The 25911-nt window shown below is 41.8% G+C and overlaps 1 protein-coding gene across 13 annotated transcripts in view; it reads left to right on the forward strand.

Annotated features, from left to right (window-relative positions):
• Positions 1-25911, forward strand: part of LOC106577369 (butyrophilin subfamily 3 member A2) — a 45525-nt gene that overhangs the window by 3113 nt on the left and 16501 nt on the right. For 6 of the 13 annotated variants that reach the window (XM_082964915.1, XM_082964913.1, XM_082964919.1 and 3 more), the window contains exons 2-20: positions 4621-4695; positions 5905-6255; positions 6398-6679; positions 10041-10154; positions 11165-11197; positions 16823-16843; positions 17045-17065; positions 17454-17474; positions 17713-17733; positions 18705-18737; positions 22697-22717; positions 22858-22899; positions 23035-23055; positions 23300-23320; positions 23555-23581; positions 23721-23753; positions 24531-24551; positions 25113-25133; positions 25378-25398. In XM_082964915.1, the coding sequence (XP_082821041.1) occupies positions 4626-4695; positions 5905-6255; positions 6398-6679; positions 10041-10154; positions 11165-11197; positions 16823-16843; positions 17045-17065; positions 17454-17474; positions 17713-17733; positions 18705-18737; positions 22697-22717; positions 22858-22899; positions 23035-23055; positions 23300-23320; positions 23555-23581; positions 23721-23753; positions 24531-24551; positions 25113-25133; positions 25378-25398 (1195 nt within the window). In that variant the 5' untranslated portion in view covers positions 4621-4625. Of the gene's footprint in view, positions 1-2242; positions 2250-3801; positions 3920-4602; positions 4696-5904; positions 6256-6397; positions 6680-10040; positions 10155-11164; positions 11198-16822; positions 16844-17044; positions 17066-17453; positions 17475-17712; positions 17734-18704; positions 18738-22696; positions 22718-22857; positions 22900-23034; positions 23056-23299; positions 23321-23554; positions 23582-23720; positions 23754-24530; positions 24552-25112; positions 25134-25377; positions 25399-25911 lie in introns of those variants that run through there. The other 7 variants (XM_082964914.1, XM_082964918.1, XM_082964916.1 and 4 more) reach the window with 7 other exon arrangements.

Raw genomic sequence — 25911 nt, forward strand, 5'->3', positions numbered from 1 at the left:
GCGTGAGTGCAGAGTTGGATGGTGAGCCGTGCATTGCATGACGTGTAATTTTGTGCTGTTCCTATCAGAATAAAGCTCCATGACTGGTGTTACAAGTTCGAGTTCGTGTCGATGATAGATTGTACACAACGCAAGAAGAGTACTGTTACACTTAGAAGAACATATGCTTCCTTGAAGAAAAAGGAAGAATTAATATTAAGAGTAGTGCCTCATTGGGTGATCAAGTCAAATTACACCCCACTTTCACAATACCACAATGCAAACAAAAGCCACTATTACTAAAGGGGTTTTCAGTGATATCTAGAACTACTCAACAAGTCATCACGACTATTATATATTGCCATGCATCAAGCCTTCAGCATTACACAGTAGACTACATACCCAGTTCACAGCTCCCAGTTCGCCGTGCATTTTGTTTTCAGTATCGTCTAGAAAGAAAACAGATGGTGGTCATTAAGTAATGTAAGGGAACCTCTAGGGATGTGTGTACAAGAATGCACCTTACTTTAGCTAATAGCCTGTACAGTACCTGATCCTGCAGAGCTGGATGCTGATGTGAGGAGGGGGGGGGGGGGGCGTCATTCACACAAAAAGTCCTCCAAGGACTTTATACTCCAGCATACATAACAGTTTTGAACACAGTTGGAACTGAATTAGCCCAAGTATTTTTCACAATCGACTGCAAACACTATTTCTCACATCAATGCACTAACATGCCAAAAATCTTTCCTTGGACACTGTTTCAAAGCAATGTGTATGCTTTCTTCGTAAATATGTTTTTACGTTTTTCTTATTTAACTTCAGTTTACAATGACTTTTCTTGACTTGCCATGTATGTTGGGACTAGGTGATTTCATTATTGTATATACTATTGTATATACTATTGTATATACTATTGTATATACTATGGGTACTACTTAACGCTATGCTAACATCGGTGCGGTAGTTGGTCATATAAAAATTACAAAGAACATTATGCATAATGACAGTCTCACTTACTTCCATTGTTTATATTTTTATCAATGTAGGTTAGGTTCGATTAAGATTTGCTTTCGTTGACGTTGATACCTTCGACATTTACCTCAACTTAGGTGACTTTGATGAAGACGGAAAGAGTTCGGGTTAAGCGATTTTGACTCCGCCCACATTGAGCCCAGCCCCGACGTTTGACTCCGCCCACATTGAGTCCAGCCCCGACGTTTGACTCCGCCCACATTGAGCCCAGCCCCGACGTTTGACTCTGCCCACATTGAGCCCAGCCCCGACGTTTGACTCTGCCCACATTGAGCCCAGCCCCGACGTTTGACTCTGCCCCACATTGAGCCCAGCCCCGACGTTTGACTCTGCCCACATTGAGCCCAGCCCCGACGTTTGACTCTGCCCACATTGAGCCCAGCCCCGACGTTTGACTCTGCCCACATTGAGCCCAGCCCCGACGTTTGACTCTGCCCACATTGAGCCCAGCCCCGACGTTTGACTCTGCCCACATTGAGCCCAGCCCCGACGTTTGACTCTGCCCACATTGAGCCCAGCCCCGACGTTTGACTCTGCCCACATTGAGCCCAGCCCCGACGTTTGACTCTGCCCACATTGAGCCCAGCCCCGACGTTTGACTCTGCCCACATTGAGCCCAGCCCCGACGTTTGACTCTGCCCACATTGAGCCCAGCCCCGACGTTTGACTCTGCCCACATTGAGCCCAGCCCCGACGTTTGACTCTGCCCACATTGAGCCCAGCCCCGACGTTTGACTCTGCCCACATTGAGCCCAGCCCCGACGTTTGACTCTGCCCACATTGAGCCCAGCCCCGACGTTTGACTCTGCCCACATTGAGCCCAGCCCCGACGTTTGACTCCGCCCACATTGAGCCCGGCTCCGAACTGCACACTGAAAGACGGGCGCGGGCCATTGGAGCGGTCGTTACTAGTTACCAAAAACACTGCATGTTTCTGCATGTTTCTACAGTATATCTTAAAAAATGATTTAAAACCTATCCTTAACCACACTGCTAACTGTATGCCTAACGCGAACGTTAAATTAAAAAAAGTAAATCTTAGTTTTTATAAATACATTTGTACGAAAGGCCTATATCCAATTTTGACTTTGTGGCTGTGCTATCTAGTGGAAACCCTTTGCAGCGTATAGGCTATGTTACAACGTGCTATAGCTTCCTTTCGGTGTCGAGGCCTAAAAGGCTAATTTTATTTTCATGCTCTATACACTTTTCTTTTCCAACGTGCTGTAAAGACGGTAAATATATTTGTAAATGCAATTAAAAGTCCTTGTCGGTTATGCTTAACTAGAACTGGAAGCAGAGCTCTATAGCATAGTTAGGCCAATACTGGACGGTCATGAAGAGTTAAACATCCTGTGAAATTGTAAATTGCCATTTTATGTCTTTTCTAAGTTATTCATTAGATTATAAAAAAAATCTATACTACTGAACCACTTTTTTATAGAAAATAAATTAGATTTGGATTTTTAGATTTTTAGATTTAGGGAACTGTATAAATCACTCTACTCTAATCTATTGATTTTAGCTGAAATGGGCCATAGTACTGAAGTCAGGTCTACTGGTTAATATCTGTTTTTGAACCATCAACCTTAAGAAAGAACCTTTTGAAGAACTCTTTTCCAAATGTATACTGTTACGGTAGGTAGACTACCTACAGTTGAAGTCGGAAGTTTACATACACCAAATACATTTAAACTCAGTTTTTCACAATTCCTGACATTTAATCCTACAAAAAATTCCCTGTCTTAGGTCAGTTACGTTCACCAATTTATTTTAAGAATGTGAAATGTCAGAATAATAGTACAGCGACTGATTTATTTCAGCTTTTATTTCTTTCATCACATTCCCAGTGGGTCAGAAGTTTACATACACTCAATTAGTATTTGGTAGCATTGCCTTTAAATTGTTTAAATTGGGTCAAACATTTCAGGTAGCCTTCCACAAGCTTCCCACCCTAAATTGGGTGAATTTTGTCCCATTCCTCCTGACAGAGCTGGTGTAACTGAGTTAGGTTTTTAGGCCTCCTTGCTCACACACTTTTTCAGTTCTGCCCACAAATTTTCTATAGGATTGAGGTAAGGGCTTTGTGATGGCCACTCCAATACCATTTTGCCACAACTTTGGAAGTATGCTTGGGGTCTTGTCCATTTGAAAGACCCATTTGCGACCAAGTTTTAACTTCCTGACTGATGTCTTCAAATGTTGCTTCAATATATCCACATAATTTCCCTTCCTCATGATGCCATCTATTTTGTGAAGTGCACCAGTCCCTCCTGCAGCAAAGCACCCCCACAACATGATGCTGCCACCTCCGTGCTTCACAGTTGGGATGGTGTTCTTCGGCTTGCAAGCATCCCCCTTTTTCCTCCAAACATAATGATGGTCATTATGGCCAAACAGTTATATTTTTGTTTCATCAGACCAGAGGACATTTCTCCAAAAGGTACGATCTTTGTCCCCATGTGCAGTTGCAAACTGTAGTCTGGCTTTTTTATGGCGGTTTTGGAGCAATGGCTTCTTCCTTGCTGAGCGGCCTTTCAGGTTATGTCGATGTAGGACTCGTTTTGCTGTGGATAGAGATACTTTTGTACCTGTTTCCTCCAGCATCTTCACAAGGTCCTTTGCCTTTGTTCTGGGATTGATTTGCACTTTTCGCACCAAAGTACATTAATCTCTAGGAGCCAGAACGTGTCTCCTTCCTGAGCGGTGTGATGGCTGTGTGGTTCCATGGTGTTTATACTTGCATATTATTATTTGTACAGATGAACGTGGTACCTACAGGCATTTGGAAATTGCTCCCAAGGATGAACCAGACTTGTGGAGGTCTACAATGTTTTTTCTTAGGTCTTGGCTGATTTCTTTTGATTTTCCCATGATGTCAAGCAAAGAGGCACTGAGTTTGAAGGTAGGCCTTGAAATACATACACAGGTACACCTCCAATTGACTCAAATGATTTAGCCTATCAGAAGCTTCTAAAGCCATGACATCATTTTCTGGAATTTTTCAAGCTATTTAAAGGCACAGTCAACTTAGTGTATGTAAACTTCTGACCCACTGGAATTGTGATACGGTGAAATAATCTGTCTGTAAACAATTGTTGGAAAAATTACTTGTGTCATGCACGAAGTAGATGTCCTAACCGACTTGCCAAAACTATAGTTTGTTAACAAAAAATGTGTGGAGTGGTTGAAAAACGAGTTTTAATGACTCCAACCTAAGTGTATGTAAACTTCTGACTTCAACTGAATATTCAGTAGGGCCTATAGTGTAGTCTATTGGTTTTAGCTGAAAGGAGCCATAGTAAGATACTGAAGGTCTATTGGTTTTAACTGAAAGGAGCCATAGTAAGATACTGAAGGTCTATTGGTTTTAGCTGAAAGGAGCCATAGTAAGATACTGAAGGTCTATTGGTTTTAGCTGAAAGGAGCCATAGTAAGATACTGAAGGTCTATTGGTTTTAGCTGAAAGGAGCCATAGTAAGATACTGAAGGTCTATTGGTTTTAACTGAAAGGAGCCATAGTAAGATATTGAAGTTCTACTGGTTGATATCTGGTTCTGATCTTTATAATTGATGTTTATTTGTTAGAACAATTGTCTCTTTCAGGAATAATGGAGACTGGACCAGACAGTCTGTTTGTGACCCTCCTGCTTCTCCTCCACAGTTCACACTCTGAGTCAGGTAACTACAGTGTTAATTCACTCTGTGTGTGTGTGCTGACACAGGCAGCAACTAATGCTTCCTATTTGTGTGTGTGCATTATTGCATAGATCTTTGGACGTTTTGAATGGCACGTTTCTATCAATTACATTTGACAGTCTGTGTATCTTTAGTGATGGGTAATGTACCTACAGTCTGTGTATCTTTAGTGGTGGGTAATGTACCTACAGTCTGTGTATCTTAAGTGGTGGGTAATGTACCTACAGTCTGTGTATCTTTAGTGATGGGTAATGTACCTACAGTCTGTGTATCTTTAGTGATGGGTAATGTACCTACAGTCTGTGTATCTTTAGTGGTGGCTAATGTACCTACAGTCTGTGTATCTTTAGTGGTGGGTAATGTACCTACAGTCTGTGTGTCTTTAGTGGTGGGTAATGTACCTACAGTCTGTGTATCTTTAGTGGTGGGTAATGTACCTACAGTCTGTGTATCTTTAGTGGTGGGTAATGTACCTACAGTCTGTGTGTCTTTAGTGGTGGGTAATGTACCTACAGTCTGTGTATCTTTAGTGGTGGGTAATGTACCTACAGTCTGTGTGTCTTTAGTGGTGGGTAATGTACCTACAGTCTGTGTATCTTTAGTGGTGGGTAATGTACCTACAGTCTGTGTATCTTTAGTGGTGGGTAATGTACCTACAGTCTGTGTGTCTTTAGTGGTGGGTAATGTACCTACAGTCTGTGTGTCTTTAGTGGTGGGTAATGTACCTACAGTCTGTGTGTCTTTAGTGGTGGGTAATGTACCTACAGTCTGTGTATCTTTAGTGGTGGGTAATGTACCTACAGTCTGTGTATCTTTAGTGATGGGTAATGTACCTACAGTCTGTGTATCTTTAGTGGTGGGTAATGTACCTACAGTCTGTGTGTCTTTAGTGGTGGGTAATGTACCTACAGTCTGTGTGTCTTTAGTGGTGGGTAATGTACCTACAGTCTGTGTGTCTTTAGTGGTGGGTAATGTACCTACAGTCTGTGTGTCTTTAGTGGTGGGTAATGTACCTACAGTCTGTGTATCTTTAGTGGTGGGTAATGTACCTACAGTCTGTGTATCTTTAGTGGTGGGTAATGTAGCTACAGTCTGTGTATCTTTAGTGGTGGGTAATGTACCTACAGTCTGTGTATCTTTAGTGGTGGGTAATGTCCTAAATGCTCCTTCCTTTCTGTCTGTTCTCTTCAGAGAAGTTTGAAGTTATTGGTCCAACTGATCCTATTGTTGCTGTGGCTGGTGATGACATCATTCTGCCCTGTTACCTCAAACCCAACATCAGTGCTGAGGACATGACAGTGGACTGGCTGAACCTGGACTTCAAAGACGGTCGTGTCTTTCGTTACCAAAACCACAGAATCATACGAGAGGATCACATTCCCTCCTACATTGGAAGAACTGCACTGTTTGAAGAGGAACTGTGGAGGGGAAACACCTCTTTAAAACTGACCAGGGTACAAGGCACTGATGAGGGATTTTACACATGCGTAATTCAATCAAAGCCCTGGAATTGTAATTTCACTATTCAAGTCCTCGTTGAAGGTGACGTTTATTTGTATGTTAATGTAATAATCTAACTACAGTACAATGACATCACCTCTTTCCTTCATATTACTGGATACAGTATGTGTCTATTTGTTCACAGCCTGTCACCAGTTAACATCCAGTCTATGTGTGTCTGTAGCTGTAGGATCCAAGCCAGTGGTGTCCATTGAGGGACACAGAAAGGGAGGGATGGGTCTGCTGTGTGAATCAGAAGGCTGGCACCCTCAGCCTGAGCTGCTGTGGCTGGACAGTAAAGGAGTCAATCTCTCTGCTGGTCCTCCTGAGATACATAGAGACTTAAAAGGATTCTACAAGGTGAAACAACATGTCATTGTCCAGGAGACTAACACCAACCGCTTTACCTGCAGAGTCCAACAGAGCCGGATCAATGAGAAGATGGAGACAGAGGTTCACCTCCCTAGTGAGTAAAAACATAATATTATTTAGACATGAAACACTAGAGATATTGATGTGTTAATGTACAGTATATGTTTTAACCAAAGGCTTTGAGACAATACAAAAGATTAGTGTTTGTTATGATACACTCCAGTGCTGAGTGGTAGTATTAGTACCAAACCCTGTTGTTGATGTGTAATGATGTGTGGTAGTATTGGTACCAAACCCTGTTGTTGATGTGTAATGATGTGTGGTAGTATTGGTACCAAACCCTGTTGTTGATGTGTAATGATGTGTGGTAGTATTAGTACCAAACCCTGTTGTTGATGTGTGGTAGTATTAGTACCAAACCCTGTTGTTGATGTGTGGTAGTATTAGTACCAAACCCTGTTGTTGATGTGTGGTAGTATTAGTACCAAACCCTGTTGTTGATGTGTGGTAGTATTAGTACCAAACCCTGTTGTTGATGTGTAATGATGTGTGTGGTAGTATTAGTACCAAACCCTGTTGTTGATGTGTAATGATGTGTGGTTGTCACGGTTGTCGTTGGGAAGGAGGACCAAAATGCAGCAGGTATGTGGTTGCTCATCTTGAACTTTTATTAACTCAAAATGAACACCAAAATAACAAAACGAACTCACGATCAACGAAACAGTCTTCTCAGGCTCACACACGCTAGACAAGAAACAATCTCCCACAAAACAATTACCCATATATAGGACTCTATATCAGAGGCAACAAGGAAGCACCTGCCTCCAATTGAGAGTCCCAACCCCCCCCCCATTAACCTAACAGAAAAACACTCACTCGACTAAACATAGAAATACCTAAACATAGAACATAAACCAAACCCCGGAAATAATAAATCAAACGCCCTTCAACAAACACACCACCCCGAACCACATAAAACAAATACCCTCTGCCACGTCCTGACCAAACTACAATAACAATTAACCCTTATACTGGCCAGGACGGGACAGTACCCCCCCCCCCCCTAAAGGTGCTAACCCCGGAAGCACCTCAAGAATAACGAAAACCCCAAACAACAACAAAAAATCCCCCTAAACTAAAGGGAGGGAAGGGAGGGTGGCTGCCGTCACCGACGGCACTTGTGCTACACCCCCCCTCCCCTATGCAGGTGGTGGTTCAGGCTCCGGCCTATTGTCCTCCAGAGTGCCGACTGACCCGATCAGCCTCGGACCGTAGGCAGACTCCCCCTGCTCCGGATCATGGGCAGACCTCTTCCTCTCCATCCTGTAGGCAGACTCATTAATTAAACAGTTAATCACTTTAAGTTCTGAATTGTCAGGCTTACTCAGTTCAGGGTTGCTGCTAGACTCCCTTGGTTTTTGGTCATCGGCAGACTCCTGGCCGACGGGCCACTCTGGCTGATCCTGGCCGACGGGCCGCTCTGGCTGATCCTGGCCGACGGGCCGCTCTGGCTGATCCTGGCCGACGGGCCGCTCTGGCTGATCCTGGCCGACGGGCCGCTCTGGCAGCTCTGGCCGACGGGCCGCTCTGGCAGCTCTGGCCGCTCTGGCATCTCCGGGCAGCTCTGGCCGCTCTGGCATCTCCGGGCAGCTCTGGCCGCTCTGGCATCTCCGGGCAGCTCTGGCGACTCCTGACTGTGCCGACGCACTGGAAGCCTGGTGCGTGGTGCTGGTACTGGGGTTATCAGCCTGGGAACACGCACCTCCAGGCTAGTGCGGGGAGCGGGAACAGGACGAGTCGGACTGGGCTGATGCACTTGAAGCCTGGTGCTGGTACTGGACGTGCCAGACTGGGAACACGCACCTCCAGGCTAGTGCGGGGAGCGGGAACAGGACGAGTCGGACTGGGCTGACGCACTGGAAGCCTGGTGCGTGGTGCTGGTACTGGACGTGCCAGACTGGGAACACACACCTCCAGGCTAGTGCGGGGAGCGGGAACAGGACGAGTCGGACTGGGCTGACGCACTTCCGGGTCCGCACGAGAGACAGGAACTGGAAACACCGGGCCATGGAGGCGCACAGGCGGTCTTGATCTTACCTCCTGCACAACCCGTCCTGGCTGGATGGAACTAGTAGCCCTGTACGAGCGGGGTGCTCGTACAGGGCGGACTGGGCTGTGCAGGGGCCTGATGGTTGCCGTGCGTAGAGCGGGAGTTGGGTAGCCGGGTCCTAGGAGGCGTACCGGCGACCAGATGCGCTGCGCAGGCATCCTCCTACCAGGCTGGATGCCCACACTAGCACGGCACCTGCGAGGGGCTGGAATAACTCGCACCGGACTGTGCGTGCGTATGGGCGAGATTGTGCGCTCTTCCGCGAAACATGGCGCCCTCCACTCCATACGCTCCTCCATATAATCACGGGTAGCTGGCTTCTGGCTCTTCCTTGGCCTAGCCAAACTACCCGTGTGCCCCCCCCAAAATGTTTTATTGGGGGTGCCTCTCGTGCTTCAACGCTAGTCGTGTTCCTCGGTAACGTTCCCGGTCCTCACCCCATTTTCTCCATGGGCCCTCTCCGGCCATAATCTGTTCCCATGTCCATCTTTCTCGTTGGTCCAACTCAATTTCCCACTGCTCCTTACAATCCACCTGTTGCTCCTTCCTCTGCTGCTTGGTCCTTTTGTGGTGGGAGATTCTGTCACGGTTGTCGTTGAGAAAGGAGGACCAAAATGCAACAGGTATGTGGTTGCTCATCTTGAACTTTTATTAACTCAATATGAACACCAAAATAACAAAACGAACTCACGATCAACGAAACAGTCTTCTCAGGCTCACACACGCTAGACAAGAAACAATCTCCCACAAAACCTACACCAAACAATTACCCATATATAGGACTCTCAATCAGAGGCAACGAGGAAGCACCTGCCTCCAATTGAGAGTCCCAAACCCCCCATTAACCTAACAGAAATACACTCACTCGACTAAACATAGAAATACCTAAACAAAGAACATAAACCAAACCCCGGAAATAATAAATCAAACGCCCTTCAACAAACACACCACCCCGAACCACATAAAACAAATACCCTCTGCCACGTCCCGACCAAACTACAATAACAATTAACCCTTATACTGGCCAGGACGTGACAGTGGTAGTATTAGTACCAAACCCTGTTGTTGACGTGTAATGATATGTGGTAGTATTAGTACCAAACCCTGTTGTTGATGTGTGGTAGTATTAGTACCAAACCCTGTTGTTGATGTGTGGTAGTATTAGTACCAAACCCTGTTGTTGATGTGTAATGATGTGTGGTAGTATTAGTACCAAACCCTGTTGTTGATGTGTAATGATGTGTCGTAGTATTAGTACCAAACCCTGTTGTTGATGTGTAATGATGTGTGTGGTAGTATTAGTACCAAACCCTGTTGTTGATGTGTAATGATGTGTGTGTTTTAGGTGAGTTGTTTTATAGAACCCCATGGAGAATAACCTCTATTGTGAAATGCTGTCTGGGAGCCATCGCTGTGATTGGGTTAGCTCTGGCTATCTACTGCATATGCATTAAGAAAGGTAATGTAGATATGATATGAATGTTTAATTGTTAGAAAAAAATGTCTGCAATGTTTTTTTTCAACCCCAACACGTTCACAGTGGTTGTATTCTATGGATACAGGATAATATACTACACCTGCAGGTGATTAACATGTTAACACTGATGATGGATTTTAATCTGCAGGTGATTAACATGTTAACACTGATGACTGATTTTAATCTGCAGGTGATTAACATGTTAACACTGATGACTGATTTTAATCTGCAGGTGATTAACATGTTAACACTGATGACTGATTTTAATCTGCAGGTGATTAACATGTTGACATTGTGACTGATTTTAATCTGCAGGTGATTAACATGTTAACACTGATGACTGATTTTAACCTGCAGGTGATTAACATGTTAACACTGATGACTGATTTTAATCTGCAGGTGATTAACATGTTGACACTGATGACTGATTTTAACCTGCAGGTGATTAACATGTTAACACTGATGACTGATTTTAACCTGCAGGTGATTAACATGTTAACACTGATGACTGATTTTAACCTGCAGGTGATTAACATGTTAACACTGATGACTGATTTTAACCTGCAGGTGATTAACATGTTGACACTGATGACTGATTTTAATCTGCAGGTGATTAACATGTTAACACTGATGACTGATTTTAATCTGCAGGTGATTAACATGTTGACATTGTGACTGATTTTAATCTGCAGGTGATTAACATGTTAACACTGATGACTGATTTTAACCTGCAGGTGATTAACATGTTAACACTGATGACTGATTTTAATCTGCAGGTGATTAACATGTTGACACTGATGACTGATTTTAACCTGCAGGTGATTAACATGTTAACACTGATGACTGATTTTAACCTGCAGGTGATTAACATGTTGACACTGATGACTGATTTTAATCTGCAGATGATTAACATGTTGACACTGTGACTGATTTGAATCTGCAGGTGATTAACATGTTGAAACTGATGACTGACTTATCTTTTTAATCTGCAGGTGTGATAATAGATCAACTCAAACTGCAGCAGGGTACGTAGTGGTTTTATTGTCCCTAACCCAGATTACACACATGACTGTAAAGATTCACTAAGCAGACTACACCTTCTAGTTGACATGCAAATTATGTTCGCACTGTCTTCCATCTACTCTACACACATATCTTGCCTTCCTGTATTATACTGATGCTAAAATATTTATTCTAATGAGCCACTTACTTTATGTTCGTATTCTTATCTTTTATTATTTCTTATTGTTGTTGAATTGTCCAGAAGGAGCCTGCAAGTAAGCATTTAGTTGGACGGTGATTACCATGTGTATGCCGTACATATAGTGGCAAGAAAAAGTATGTGAGCCCTTTCTGCATAAATTGGCAATCAAATGTGATCTGATCTTCAGCTGAGTCACAACAATCAGGGATGCAAACCAGTCACCTTTTGGAGAAATTCACCGTTTTGAATCCAAAATAGCTAAGCTAGGCTAGCTAACGTTACAACATCAGATAAGCTAACGTTAGTAACCTAACCAATTCACCGTAGTATTAACTGGTGTACAACTCCTTGCAGTAACTCAAGTTATAACGCGTTAGTTGCTTACTGGACCCTGGCAATCTGTGAAATGTTAACTAGCTAACGAACTAACTACTGTCTGTGAACTAATGTTTTCCCTCTATAGTATGTGTTTATTTTTCAGAATGAGAGAATGAGGTGAATATTAGGATTTGCTTGTTAAACTAGTGGATTCAGGGATCAAGTGTAGCTGGAGCTGGGCCTGGCTTAAACTGGATGCCACTATAGAAGTGAAAGGAACACCACACACTTTCCCTCTTTCTCACTTTTTCAATACAGCGAATAAAAAGGAGTATGCCAGGTGTTCTCTGCCTGAAAGAGATCAAGTATACCAACAAAGGGTATCATGCTCTGCTGGCACATTGTAGAACAGATGTCCACAGGCTTAAAGTGTACAATGTAATAATGTGCAATGTAGCCCAAATATATTGTTTTGGTTGTGTTGAACTTGACAGTAACACGTGTGTGAGTGAGGGGGGATTATTTAATGTTTTACTCTGTGAACATTATTTTGCACACATGTAGGCTTGTGCACTTGATCGATGTCTACTATGGTGGCCACTATAATAAAGCAGAAATAGAATGCTTGTTTGTTTCATTCTATTTCTACGTAAGATGTTTTTTCCCCAAGTGCAATATTTAGATGTGTGTGGTCACACCGTTCTATTATAAAGGCTGTCATGGCTAACTGCAATATTAGTGGATTGTTTTTTTCTCAAGACTTGAGTGTCATTTGCAGTAAAGTCTAGGCAACAAATAACATTGGATTGCTTTCTTTACATTTTTTAGCTGTGAGTCAGGTTCACATGAATCACTTTTTATTTTACACACAGAGACTGATCATGTAGATCATATTCTTTGTTGTTTATTTAGTTAAAACCTGCATTTCCCCCTAGCAGGGATTTTCTTGCATGTTTCAGTGCAAAAAAAAGTGTCACCTTTTTGGTACCTTACCAGTTTGCATCTCTGTACAATAGACACACATAGTGTGCTTAAACTAATAACACATAAATTATTGTATTTTTTCTTGTCTATATTGAATACATAATTTAAACATTCACAGTGTAGGTTGGAAAAAGTATGTGAACCCCTAGGCTAATGACTTCTCCAAAAGCTAATTTGAGTCTGGAGTGAGCTAACCTGGAGTCCAATCAATGAGACGAGATTGGAGATGTTGGTTAGAGCTGCTTTGCCCTATAAAAAACACTCACAAAATGTAAGTTTGCTATTCACAAGAAGCATTGCCTGAGGTGAACCATAACTCGAACAAATGAGATCTCAGAAGACCTAAGATTAAGAATTGTTGACTTGCATAAAGCTGGAAAGGGTTACAAAAGTATCTCTAAAAGCCTTGATGTTCATCAGTCCACGGTTAGACAAATTGTCTATAAATGGAGAAAGTTCAGCACTGTTGCTACTCTCCTTAGGAGTGGCCGTCCTGCAAAGATGACTGTAAGAGCACAGCGCAAAATGCTCAATGAGGTTAAGAAGAATCCTAGAGTGTCAGCTAAAGATTTACAGAAATCTCTGGAACATGCTAACATCTCTGTTGACGAGTCTACAATACATAAAACACTAAACAAGAATGGTGTTCATGGGAGAACACCATGGAAGAAGCCACTGCTGTCCAAAAAAAACATTGCTGCACATCTGAAGTTTGCACAGCACTACTGGCAAAATATTCTGTGGACAGATGAAACTACAGTTGAGTTGTTTGGAAGGAACACAACACTATGTGTGGAGAAAAAAAAGGCACAGCACACCAACATCAAAACCTCATCCCAACTGTAAAGTATGGTTGAGGGAGCATCATGGTTTGGGGCGGCTTTGCTGCCTCAGGGCTTGGACAGCTTGCTATCATCGACGGAAAAATGAATTCCCAAGTTTATCAAGACATTTTGCAGGAGAATGTAAGGCTATCTGTCCACCAATTGAAGCTCAATAGAAGTTAGGTGATGAAACAGGACAACATCCCAAAACACACAAGTAAATCAACAACAGAATGGCTTCAACAGAAGAAAATACACCTTCTGGAGTGGCCCAGTCCTGACCTCAACCGAATTTGAGATGCTGTGGCATGACCTCAAGAGAGCGGTTCACACCAGACATCCCAAGAATATTGCATAACTGAAACAGTTTTGTAAAGAGGAATGGTCCAAAATTCCTCCTGACCGTTGTGCAGGTCTGATCCGCAACTACAGAAAAGTTTGGTTGAGGTTATTGCTGCCAAAGGAGAGTCAACCAGTTATTAAATCCAAGGGTTCACATACTTTTCCCACCCTGCACTGTGAATGTTTACACAGTGTGTTCAATAAAGACATGAAAACGTATAATTGTTTGTGTGTTATTAGTTTAAGCAGACTGTGTTTGTCTATTGTTGTGACCTAGATGAAGATCAGATCAAGTGTCATGACCAATTTATGCAGAAATCCAGGTATTTCCAAAGGTTCACATACTTTTTCTTGCAACTGTTTGTCTAATTAAACTTGAAACTTGAAGTGGTGTCCATACATACAGTGCATTTGGAAAGTATTCAGATCCCTTCCCTTTTTCCAAATTTTGTTACGTTACAGCCTTATTCTAAAATTGATCAAATTATTTTTTCATCTCATCAATCTACACACAATACTCCATAAGGACAAAGTGTAAACAGGTTTTTAGAAATGTTTGGAAATGTATTACAAATAAAAAACAGAAATAACTTATTTACATAGGTATTCAGACACTTTGCTATGAAACTCGAAATTGAGCTCAGGTGCATCCTGTTTCCATTGATCGTCCTTGAGATGTTTCTACAACTTGATTGGAGTCCACCTGTGGTAAATTCAATTGATTGGACATGATTTGGAAAGGCACAAACCTGTCTATATAAGGTCCCACAGTTGACAGTGCATGTCAGAGCAAAAACCAAGCCATGAAGTCAAAGGAATTGTCCGTAGAGCTCCGAGACAGGATTGTGTCTAGGCACAGATCTGGGGAAGGGTACCAAAAAATGTCTGCAGCATTGAAGGTCCCCAAGAACACAGTGGCTACCATCATTCTTAAATGGAAGAAGTTTGGGACCACCAGGACTCTTCCTAGAGCTGGCAAACTGAGCAATCGGTGTAGAAGGGCCTTGGTCAGGGAAGTGGACTAAGAACCCGATGGTCACTCTGTGGAGATGGGAGAACCTTCCAGAAGAACAACCATCTGTGCAGCACTCCACCAATCAGGCCTTTATGGTAGAGTGGCCAGACAGAAGCCACTCCTCAGTAAAAGGCACATGACAGCCCACTTGGAGTTTGCCAAAAGGCACCTAAATTACTCTCAGACCATGAGAAACAAGATTCTCTGGTCTGATGAAACCAAGAACTCCTGAATGCCAAGCGTCACGTCTGGAGGAAACCTCGCACCATCCCTACGGTGAAGCATGGTGGTGGCAGCATCATGCTGTGGGGATGTCTTTCAGTGGCAGGGACTGGGAGACTAGTCAGGATCGATGGAAAGATGAACGGAGCAAAGTACAGAGAGATCCTTGATGAAAACCTGCTCCATAGCGCTCAGGACCTGAGAATGGGGCAAAGGTTCACCTTCCAAAAGGACAACAATGCTAAGCACACAGCGAGACAATGCAGGAGTGGCTTTGGGGATAAGTCTCTGAATGTCCTTGAACCCAGAGCGACGCTACCCATCCAACCTGTCAGAGCTTGAGAGGCTCTGCAGTTAAGAATGGGAGGAACCCCCCAAATACTGGTGTGCCAAGCTCGTCGCGTCATACCCAAGAAGACTCAAGGCTGTAATCGCTGCCAAAGGTACTTCAACAAAGTACTGAGTAAAGGGTCTGAAAACTTATGTAAATGTGATATTTGAGTTGTTGTTTTTTTAAATTTGCAAACATGTATAACCTGTTTTTGCTTTGTCATTATGGGTAATTGTGTGTAGATTGAGGGGGAAAAAAACTATTTACAAATTTTATAACAAGGCTGTAACGTAACAAAACATGGAAAAAGTCAAGGGGTTTGAATACTTTCCGAATGCACTGTAACTGTATTCCTTTCAGATTGGTTTCATTTCTCCCTCAGCTGTTTATCAAAACCATGGCGAGGTGGCCTTTATTTTCATTTGAACTGCAGATAGCCCCTTTAAGGTTATTTTAAGCACATTAAAAGTGTTTCTTCTGATGTTGGAACATTGGTATGAGACAAGGAGTCCCAGAGAGAGACTACATCTTCTAGTGTTCATGTTAATGATGTTTTCACTGTCTTCCATCTATGTGCTATGACCATACATTATCAATCATCATTGATACTATTAAGGCCTATATAGCGTTTACAAAGTCAAGAGCTATTGCTTCAATTCAACTTGGGTAGTTCCATCTGTACCAATGACTTCTCCTGGTTTTAATTCCCGTTTGTTGTTGGATTCACTTCTCAACTAAAAATCTACGTTAAAGAATATGACTAAATCAGAATCAAACTGTATTTATAGTTTGATTTTGTTATTCTAAACATCAGATTTTGAATCCAACACATTATTAATTTACAGACTAACTAGAATTATGGCACAGATAGAACTATCCAAACAGGAGATACATCTCCGTCCAATGTTGATTTTTGGTTGTGTTGACAACCAAACACAATTCAATATTACTTTTGAAATATAAAAAATAGCCTATTAACGTGTTAACAAATTAGATGTTGGATTAATGTCTCCAACTCGGCCAAAAATAAAAGTTAAAGAATGGGATTAAGTCAGTGGCTCAGATGAAACTATCCAAGCAGTAGATACATAGGTTGTAATCTCAATGAACAACGTCAGTTATCCACGTTGAAATGACGTAGTGTGCCCAGTGGTTCGTTTCTGATACACCTGGATCACTGATGGACCAGTCACATTTATTTAATTAAATTAAGAGGTGGAGGTAGGGTAGAATATCTTCATTGGAGAAGTCGTCTCACAGAGCTGGACTCATTTAGGTGGTGGAACTCATTTAGGATTTGTGACGTTAGTGAAGTGATATGAGACAAGGAGTCCCAGAGAGAGACTACATCTTCTAGTGTTCATGTTAATGATGTTCTCACTGTCTTCCATCTATTCTACATATTTACAGTTGACTTCAAAAATAAGCTAGGTAAGTAGTGTCTTCAGATCATTACTTTGTTAGAATTATGTCAACCATTTTATGTTTTTCTTTGTTCGGAGAACATTAAAAATGTTCCTTCTGATGTTGGAACATTGATATGAGACAAGGAGTCCCAGAGAGAGACTACATCTTCTAGTGTTCATGTTAATGATGTTCTCACTGTCTTCCATCTACTCTACATGTTTACAGTGAACCTCATTGTGAAGCTAAGTAAGTAGTGTCTTCAGATCATCATTTTTTTCATTTAACCTTTATTGACCTAGGCAAGTCATTTAAGAAAAAAATATTATTTACACTGACGGCCTACACCGACCAAACCCGGACGACGCTGGGCCAATTGTGCGCCGCCCTATTGGACTCCCAATCATGGCCGGTTGTGATACAGCCTGGATATTGTTAACATTATGTAAACCAATGTTTTTAACATGGAACTTCTAGTGAAGTAGAACACTTAATGTTGTGCATATTAATGTTCCCTGACTTTTATCTGATGTTGGAACATTGATATGAGACAAGGAGTCCCAGAGAGAGACTACATCTTCTAGTGTTCATGTTAATGATGTTCTCACTGTCTTCCATCTACTCTACATGTTTACAGTGAACCTCAAGAAGGAGTTGGGTAAGTACAGTACTTTCTTCAGATCATCACTTTGCTAACATTATAACCAATGTCTCTTCTATAGATGTAACTTCTAGTGAAGTAGGAACCACATAATGTTGTTCTATTAATGTTCCCTGACTTTTATCTGATGTTGGAACATTGATATGAGACAAGGAGTCCCAGAGAGAGACTACATCTTCTAGTGTTCATGTTAATGATGTTCTCACTGTCTTCCATCTACTCTACATGTTTACAGTGAACCTCAAGAAGGATTTGGGTAAGTGCAGTCCTGGCTTCAGATCATCACTTTGCTAAAATTATGTCAACCATTTTATGTTTATTTTTGTATTTTTTTTGGTATTTGAACTGTAATCCAGGTCATTTGGTTCTGCTATTAGATGAAGCACAGGGATATTCACATTCATCTGTTGTATAAACAAAATATCTGACATTGTATTCTCATTTCAACTTTGCTGTGCTTTAAATTAGTTGAAAGCGCAGTGATAGACATTTGTGTGACAATCAAAAATCTAACATTGTTTTCCCACTGGAATTTGGTTATGCTTTTAGATGGTTGAATGCATAGTGATAACACATTAGAAATTCAACTAACTTCTGGCTGTATTTTTAGATGGGTGAATATACTGTAGGTTGTAATCTCATTAATCCACGTCTCAACCAAATATTACCCAGTTATCCACGTTGAAATGACGTAGTGTGTCCAGTGGTTAGTTTCTGATACACCTGGATCACTGATGGACCAGTCACATTAATGTTGATGTTCTAGAACAGGATGTGTTGAGACTGTAGAGGACCACTAGACTAGAGAGAGGTAGTCTCTGATACACCTGGATCACTGATGGACCAGTCACATTAATTTAATTAAATTAAGAAGTGGCGGTAGGGTAGAATATCTTAATTGTAGAAGTTGTCTCACAGAGGTACGCTGGACTCGTTTAGGTGGTGGAACTCAATTAGGATTTGTGACATTAATGAAGTGACATGAGACAAGGAGTCCCAGAGAGAGACTAGATCTTCTAGTGTTCATGTTAATGATGTTCTCACTGTCTTCCATCTATTCACATGTTTACAGTTCCACTCCCTGGGAAGCTAGGGAAGTAGTGTCTTCAGATCATCACTTTACTATTATGTAAACCAATGTCTCTTCTAGCTGTAACTTCTAGTGAAGTAGAAAACACGTTGTTCACATGAATGTTCCCTGACTTTTCTTATTATCTATGTCTACAGATAAGGTTGAGAAGGATCTCACTAGTCAACTGGGTAAGTAGTGTCCTTCATATCCCAGTGTCTTCAGACCATAGAATGATGTTCTAGAACAGGATGTGTTGAGGCTGTAGAGGCCCACTAGACTAGAGAGAGGTAGAATCTGATAATGATGGACCAGTCACATTTAATTAATGAAATTAAGAAGTGATGGTAGGGTGGAATATCTTCAGAACTTGTCTCACAGAGGTACGCTGGACTCATTTAGGTGGTGGAACTCAATTAGGATTTGTGACATTAGTGAAGTGATATGAGACATGTTTACTGTAACGTGCGTCGTATAGAGGGGACCAAGGCGCGGCATGTTGAGTGCTCATGATTATTCTTTAATGAAAACTAAACACTTTTACAAAGAAACAAAACGACAGCAAACAGTTCCGTCAGGCAACAGACAACAAAACGGAAAACTACCCACAAACACGCTAGAAAAAACACCAACTTAAATATGATCTCCAATTAGAGGTAACGAGGACCAGCTGCCTCCAATTGGAGATCAACCCAAAAAAACAACATAGAAAAACTAGAACTTAAACATAGAAATACCACCCAAAAACACCCCCGTCACGCCCTGACCTACTCTACTATAGAAAATGACATTTTACAAGGGTCAGGATGTGACAGTACCCCCCCCCCCAAAGGTGCAGACTCCGAATGCAACAAAAAAAACAACAAAAGAAACCACAAAACAAAAAGGGAGGGTGACAATTGTCTTTGGCGGCTCTAGTGCAGTACCCAGAACCTTACCATCCAGCAGATCCTCCAGCAGCAGAGGTGGCTCCGGTTCGGGGCGTAACCCCCGCTCCGCCCGCAGATCCCTCTGGTTCTGTACCACCGGACCGTGGATCGTCGTCGGATGAACCAGACTGTAGATCATCGCCAGAGGCTCCGGGCTGCAGGCTGCCGCTGGAGGCTCCGGACTGGAGGCTTTACTCGTGGAGCTGGAACAGGTCTCACCGGACTGGAGAGACGCACTGAGGACCGGGTGCGAGGAGCAGGCACCGGTCGTACTGGGCTATGGAGGCGCACTGGAGGGAGCGTGTGAGGAGCAGGCACAGGACGTACTGGGCTATGGAGGCGCACTGGAGGGAGAGTGCGAGGAGCAGGCACAGGACATACTAGGCTATGGAGGCGCACTGGAGGGAGAGTGCGAGGAGCAGGCACAGGACATACTGGGCTATGGAGGCGCACTGGAGGGAGAGTGCGAGGAGCAGGCACAGGACGTACTGGGCTATGGAGGCGCACTGGAGGGAGAGCGCGAGAAGCAGGCACAGGACGTACTGGGCTATGGAGGCGCACTGGAGGGAGAGCGCGAGAAGCAGGCATATACTCACCACAAATAGCACGGGGAGTTGGCTCAGGTCTCACCCCTGGCCCAGCCAAACTACCCGTGTGCCACCCCCCCCAAATTATTTTGGGGGCTGCCTCTCGTTCTTCCCCGGCAGGCTACGATACCTGTCTATTACCTGGCCCCAAGTCCAGTTTCTCCTTTCAATCCAATCCTCATTAGACCAGGTATCCATCTCTGCCCGGGCACGGCGCTTGATCCAATCGTGGTGGGTAGTTCTGTAACGGGCGTCGTATAGAGGGGACCAAGGCGCGGCGTGTTGAGTGCTCATGATTATTCTTTAATGAAAACTAAACACTTTTACAAAGAAACAAAACGACAGCAAACAGTTCTGTCAGGCAACAGACAACAAAACGGAAAACAACTGCCCACCAACACGCTAGAAAAAAACCCTACTTAAATATGATCTCCAATTAGAGGTAACGAGGACCAGCTCCGTCCAATTGGAGATCAACCCCCAAAAAACCCAACATAGAAATAGAAATACTAGAACTTAAACATAGAAATAGAAAACATAGAAAACCACCCAAAAACACCCCCTGTCACGCCCTGACTTACTCTACTCTAGAAAATGACATTTTACAAGGGTCAGGACGTGACATTTACAGATAAATTCAGGAAGGAGAAGGGTAAGTAGTGTCTTCAGATCATCACTGCTCGATTTACGTAAACCATTTTATGTATATATAGTTTTTGGAGCACAAACGGACAATCGGTAATTGCTATATTCATTTTTGGACTTATAAATTAATTATATGTACCCACTGATTCTTGAAGAATATAACTTATAAATTGTTAAAGAGCTTAGTTTAACCTCTATGGGCTAGGTGGGACGTCACCGTCCCACTCTATTCAACAGCCAGTGGAACAGCGTGGCACGAAATATAAAAAACGAAAAAATTCAATAATTTCAATTTTTCTAACATATGACTATTTTACACAATTTTAAAGATAAGACTCTCTTTAATCTAACCACATTGTCTGATTGCAAAAAGGCTTTACAGCGAAAGCAAAACATTAGATTATGTTAGGAGAGTGCATAGCCCAAAATAATCACACAGCCATATTCCAAGCAAGCATATATGTCACAGAAACCCAAAACACAGCTAAATGAAGCACTAACCTTTGATGATCTTCATCAGATGACACTCCTAGGACATTATGTTATACAATACATGCATGTTTTGTTCAATCAAGTTCATATTTATATCAAAAAACAGCTTTTTACATTGGCGTGTGATGTTCAGAAAATGTATCCCCACCGAAAACCTCCGGTGAATTTACTAAATTACTCATCATAAACGTTGACAAAATACATAACAATTATTTGAAGAATTATAGATACAGAACTCCTTTATGCAATCGCTGTGTCAGATTTTAAAATAGCTTTTCGGCGAAAGCACATTTTGCAATATTCTGAGTACATAGCTCAGCCATCACGGCTAGCTATTTTGACACCCGCCAACTTCGGGGCACACTAAACTCAGAATTAGTATTAGAAAAATTGTATTACCTTTGCTGACCTTCGTCAGAATGCACTCCCAGGACTGCTACTTCCACATAATCCATAGTTATATCCAAATACCTCCGTTTTGTTCGTGCGTTCAGGTCACTATCCAAAGGGTAACGCGCGAGTGCATTTCGAGACAAAATAATTCAAAATGTTCCATTACCGTACTTAGAAGCATGTCAAATGCTGTTTAAAATCAATTTTTATGGTATTTTTCTTGTAAAATAGAGATAATATTCCAACCGGACAATAGTGTATTCATTCAAAGAGGAAAATAAAAAAACAGTGTGGTCTTGTGAACGCGCATATCCAATCTCTTTTTCACCAGGCAGACCACTGAGAAACTGAGCTACTATACTCTGCCCAGAGACAGGAGACGCCTCAATCCACTTTCTGAAGGCTTTAGAGAGCCAATGGAAGCCTTAGAAAGTGCTACGTAACCCCAGAGATACTGTAGTTTTGATAGAGAATCAAAAGAAGAACTACAAATTCTCAGACAGGCCACTTCCTGCTTGGAATTTTCTCAGGTTTTTGCCTGCCATATGAGTTCTGTTATACTCACAGACACCATTCAAACAGTTTTAGAAACGTCAGAGTGTTGTCTATCCAAATCTACTAATATTATGCATATTCTCGTTTCTGGGCAAGAGTAGTAACCAGTTTCAATCGGGTACGTTTTTTATCCGGCCGTGAAAATACTGCCCCCTAGCCCAGACAGGTTAACCGTTGTACCCCATCAGAACCCTAAATATAACCTTGTTTAATCTCAATGTTTGTAAACAAAGTAAATGTAAACAAACACTATATAGCCTCCAAACATATTTAAAACTATAATGTTGGTACAGTATCATGGATGGTCAGTCCTTGCATCCATAGTTCTGTCTATGAATTTGAGAGTGATATTATTTCTCCAGCCCCTCCCTCAGCTTTCTACCAAAACAACAGTGGCTGGGATCACGCTTTGTTATTGTTTCAACTTCTGATTGGCCCTAGTTGTTCCTTCTGATGTTAGAACAATGATATGAGACAAGGAGACTACATCTTCTAGTGTTCATGTTAATGATGTTCTCGCTGTCTTCCATCTACTCTACATGTTTACAGAGGACCTCACTAAGAAGCTAGGTAAGTATTGTCTTCAGATCACCACATTGTTAGAATTATGTAAACCAATGTCTCTTCTATCTAAAACTTCTAGAGGGAAAAAACACAATGTTGTTCACATTAATGTTCCCTGACTTGTATCTTATTATCTATGTCCACAGATACGTTTGAGGGGAATCTCATTGTTCTGCTGAATGATTTAGGTGTGTGGAACTCAATTAGGATTTGTGACATTAGTGAAGTGATATGAGACAAGGAGTCCCAGAGAGAGACTACATCTTCTAGTGTTCATGTTAATGATGTTCTCACTGTCTTCCATCTCCTCTACATGTTTACAGATGGCATCAAAAAGATGCTAGGTAAGTAGAGTCTTCAGATCATAACTTTGAAAACATTATTAGAACCACAAAAGTTATATTTTCTCTAATTTACAGACTTTAGATAGGAAAACATTTTAAGAAGGTTATTTTGAGCACATTGAAGATGTTCCTTCTGATGTTGGAACATTGATATGAGACAAGGAGTCCCAGAGAGAGACTACATCTTCTAGTGTTCATGTTAATGATGTTCTCACTGTCTTCCATCTACTCTACATGTTTACAGAGGTCCTCAAGAAGGAGAGGAGTAAGTAGTATCTTTAGAGCATCACTTTGATAACATATAAACAAATGTCTCTTCTGTAGATGTAACTTCTAGTGAAGTAGAAAACACATCATGTTGTGCATATTAATGTTCCCTGACTTTTATCTGATGTTGGAACATTAATATGAGACAAGGAGTCCCAGAGAGAGACGACATCTTCTGGTGTTCATGTTAATGATGTTCTCACTGTCTTCCATCTACTCTACATATTAACAGAGTACAGAAAACTCTGCTGCCATAATAGTAAGTAGTGTCTTCAGATCATCACTTTGATAACATTACGTAAACCAATGTCTCTTCTATCTGGAACTTCTAGAGAAATAGAAAACACATGTTGTTCACATTAATGCTCCCTGACTTATGTTACTTTTTATGTCTACAGATGAGGCTGCAAAGGATCTCAATAGTCGTCTGGGTAAGTAGTGTCCTTCATATCCCAGTGTCTTCAGACCATAGAATGATGTTCTAGAACAGGATAGGTTGAGGCTGTAGAGGTCCACTAGACTAGAGAGAGGTAGTCTCTGATACACCTAGATCACTGATGGACCAGTCACATTAATGTTGACGTTCTAGAACAGGATGTGTTGAGGCTGTAGAGGACCACTAGACTAGAGAGAGGTAGTCTCTGATACACCTGGATCACTGATGGACCAGTCACATTAATGTTGATGTTCTATAACAGGATGTGTTGAGACTGTAGAGGACCACTAGACTAGAGAGAGGTAGTCTCTGATACACCTGGATCACTGATGGACCAGTCACATTAATGTTGTTGTTCTAGAACAGGATGTGTTGAGGCTGTAGAGGACCACTAGACTAGAGAGAGGTAGTCTCTGATACACCTGGATCACTGATGGACCAGTCACATTAATGTTGATGTTCTAGAACAGGATGTGTTGAGACTGTAGAGGACCACTAGACTAGAGAGAGGTAGTCTCTGATACACCTGGATCACTGATGGACCACCCACATTTAATTAATGAAATTAAGAAGTGATGGTAGGGTAGAATATCTTAATTGGAGAAGTTGTCTCACAGAGGTACGCTGGACTCATTTAGGTGGTGGACCTCATTTGGCATTTGTGACGTTAGCGAATTGATATGAGACAAGGAGTCCCAGAGAGAGACTACATCTTCTAGTGTTCATGTTAATGATGTTCTCACTGTCTTCCATCTACTCTACATGTTTACAGGGGACATCAAGGAGGAGGATGGTAAGTAGTGTCTTCAGATCATCACTGCTAGATTTACGTAAACCATTTTATGTTGATTTATTTTTTTGAGCACAAAGGGACAATTGGTAATTGCTATATTCATTTTTGGACTTATAAATGAATTATATGTACCCACTGATTCTTGAAGAATATAACTTATAATGATTAAGAGATTAGTTTAACTGTTGTACCCCATCAAAACCCAAAATATAACCTTGTTTTACCTCAGTGTAATGTAAACAAAGTAAATGTAAACAAACACTATAAAGCCTCCAAACATATTTAAAACTATAATGTTGATACAGTATCATAGATGGTCAGTCCTTTCATCCATAGTTCTGTCTATGAATTTGAGAGTGATACTATTTCTCCAGCCCCTCCCTCAGCTTTCTACCAAAACAACAGTGGCTGGGATCACACTTTGTTATTGTTTCAACTTCTGATTGGCCCTAGTTGTTCCTTCTGATGTTAGAACAATGATATGAGACAAGGAGACTACATCTTCTAGTGTTCATGTTAATGATGTTCTCACTGTCTTCCATATACTCTACATGTTTACAGTTCGCATCACTAAGAAGCTAGGTAAGTAGTGTCTTCAGATCATCACTTTGCTAACGTTATTAGAACCACAAAAGTAAAATTGTCTCTAATTTACAGACTTTAGGTAGGAAAACATTTTAAGAAGGTTATTTTGAGCACATAGAAGATGTTCCTTCTAATGTTGGAACATTGATATGAGACAAGGAGTCCCAGAGAGAGACTACATCTTCTAGTGTTCATGTTAATGATGTTCTCACTGTCTTCCATCTACTCTACATGTTTACAGATGACCTCACTGAGCAGCTAAGTAAGTAGTGTCTTCAGATCATCACTTTACCTGAATTATGTCAACCATTTAGTTTTTTTCTCCATTTAATCTCACTTTGAAAGGTTTATGTGAACTATTTTATAAAGGCAATGTGTAATCCAATTAAAAATGTAACTTGAGGCCACAGGTATGTGATGCCGACTTCAGACACGCTTCCAAAGTAAACACAAAAGAGAGAATTCAAAGCTCCCATAGTGTAAAAACAAACAGCAATGTACTTGCCAGTCAAAGGCTCCACGTTTCCGAAACACAGGTAATTTCAACGGCTACAGAGTCCATCCATGATCAAAGCAACAATGATCGAATTTAAACAGAAAAAAAGGGTATATTGTAGCAACTTTCTTAGTTCATGAAACAGCGATTAAAACAACTGTATGGTAACTCCATACCTGAGTCCTAGCTGACCCATAATGTATGGTAACTCCATACCTCAGTCCTAGCTGACCCATAATGTATGGTAACTCCATACCTGAGTCCTAGCTGACCCATAAT

Source organism: Salmo salar, chromosome 18 (assembly GCF_965601325.2).
Source record: "Salmo salar chromosome 18, fSalSal1, whole genome shotgun sequence".
Lineage (NCBI taxonomy): Eukaryota > Metazoa > Chordata > Actinopteri > Salmoniformes > Salmonidae > Salmo > Salmo salar.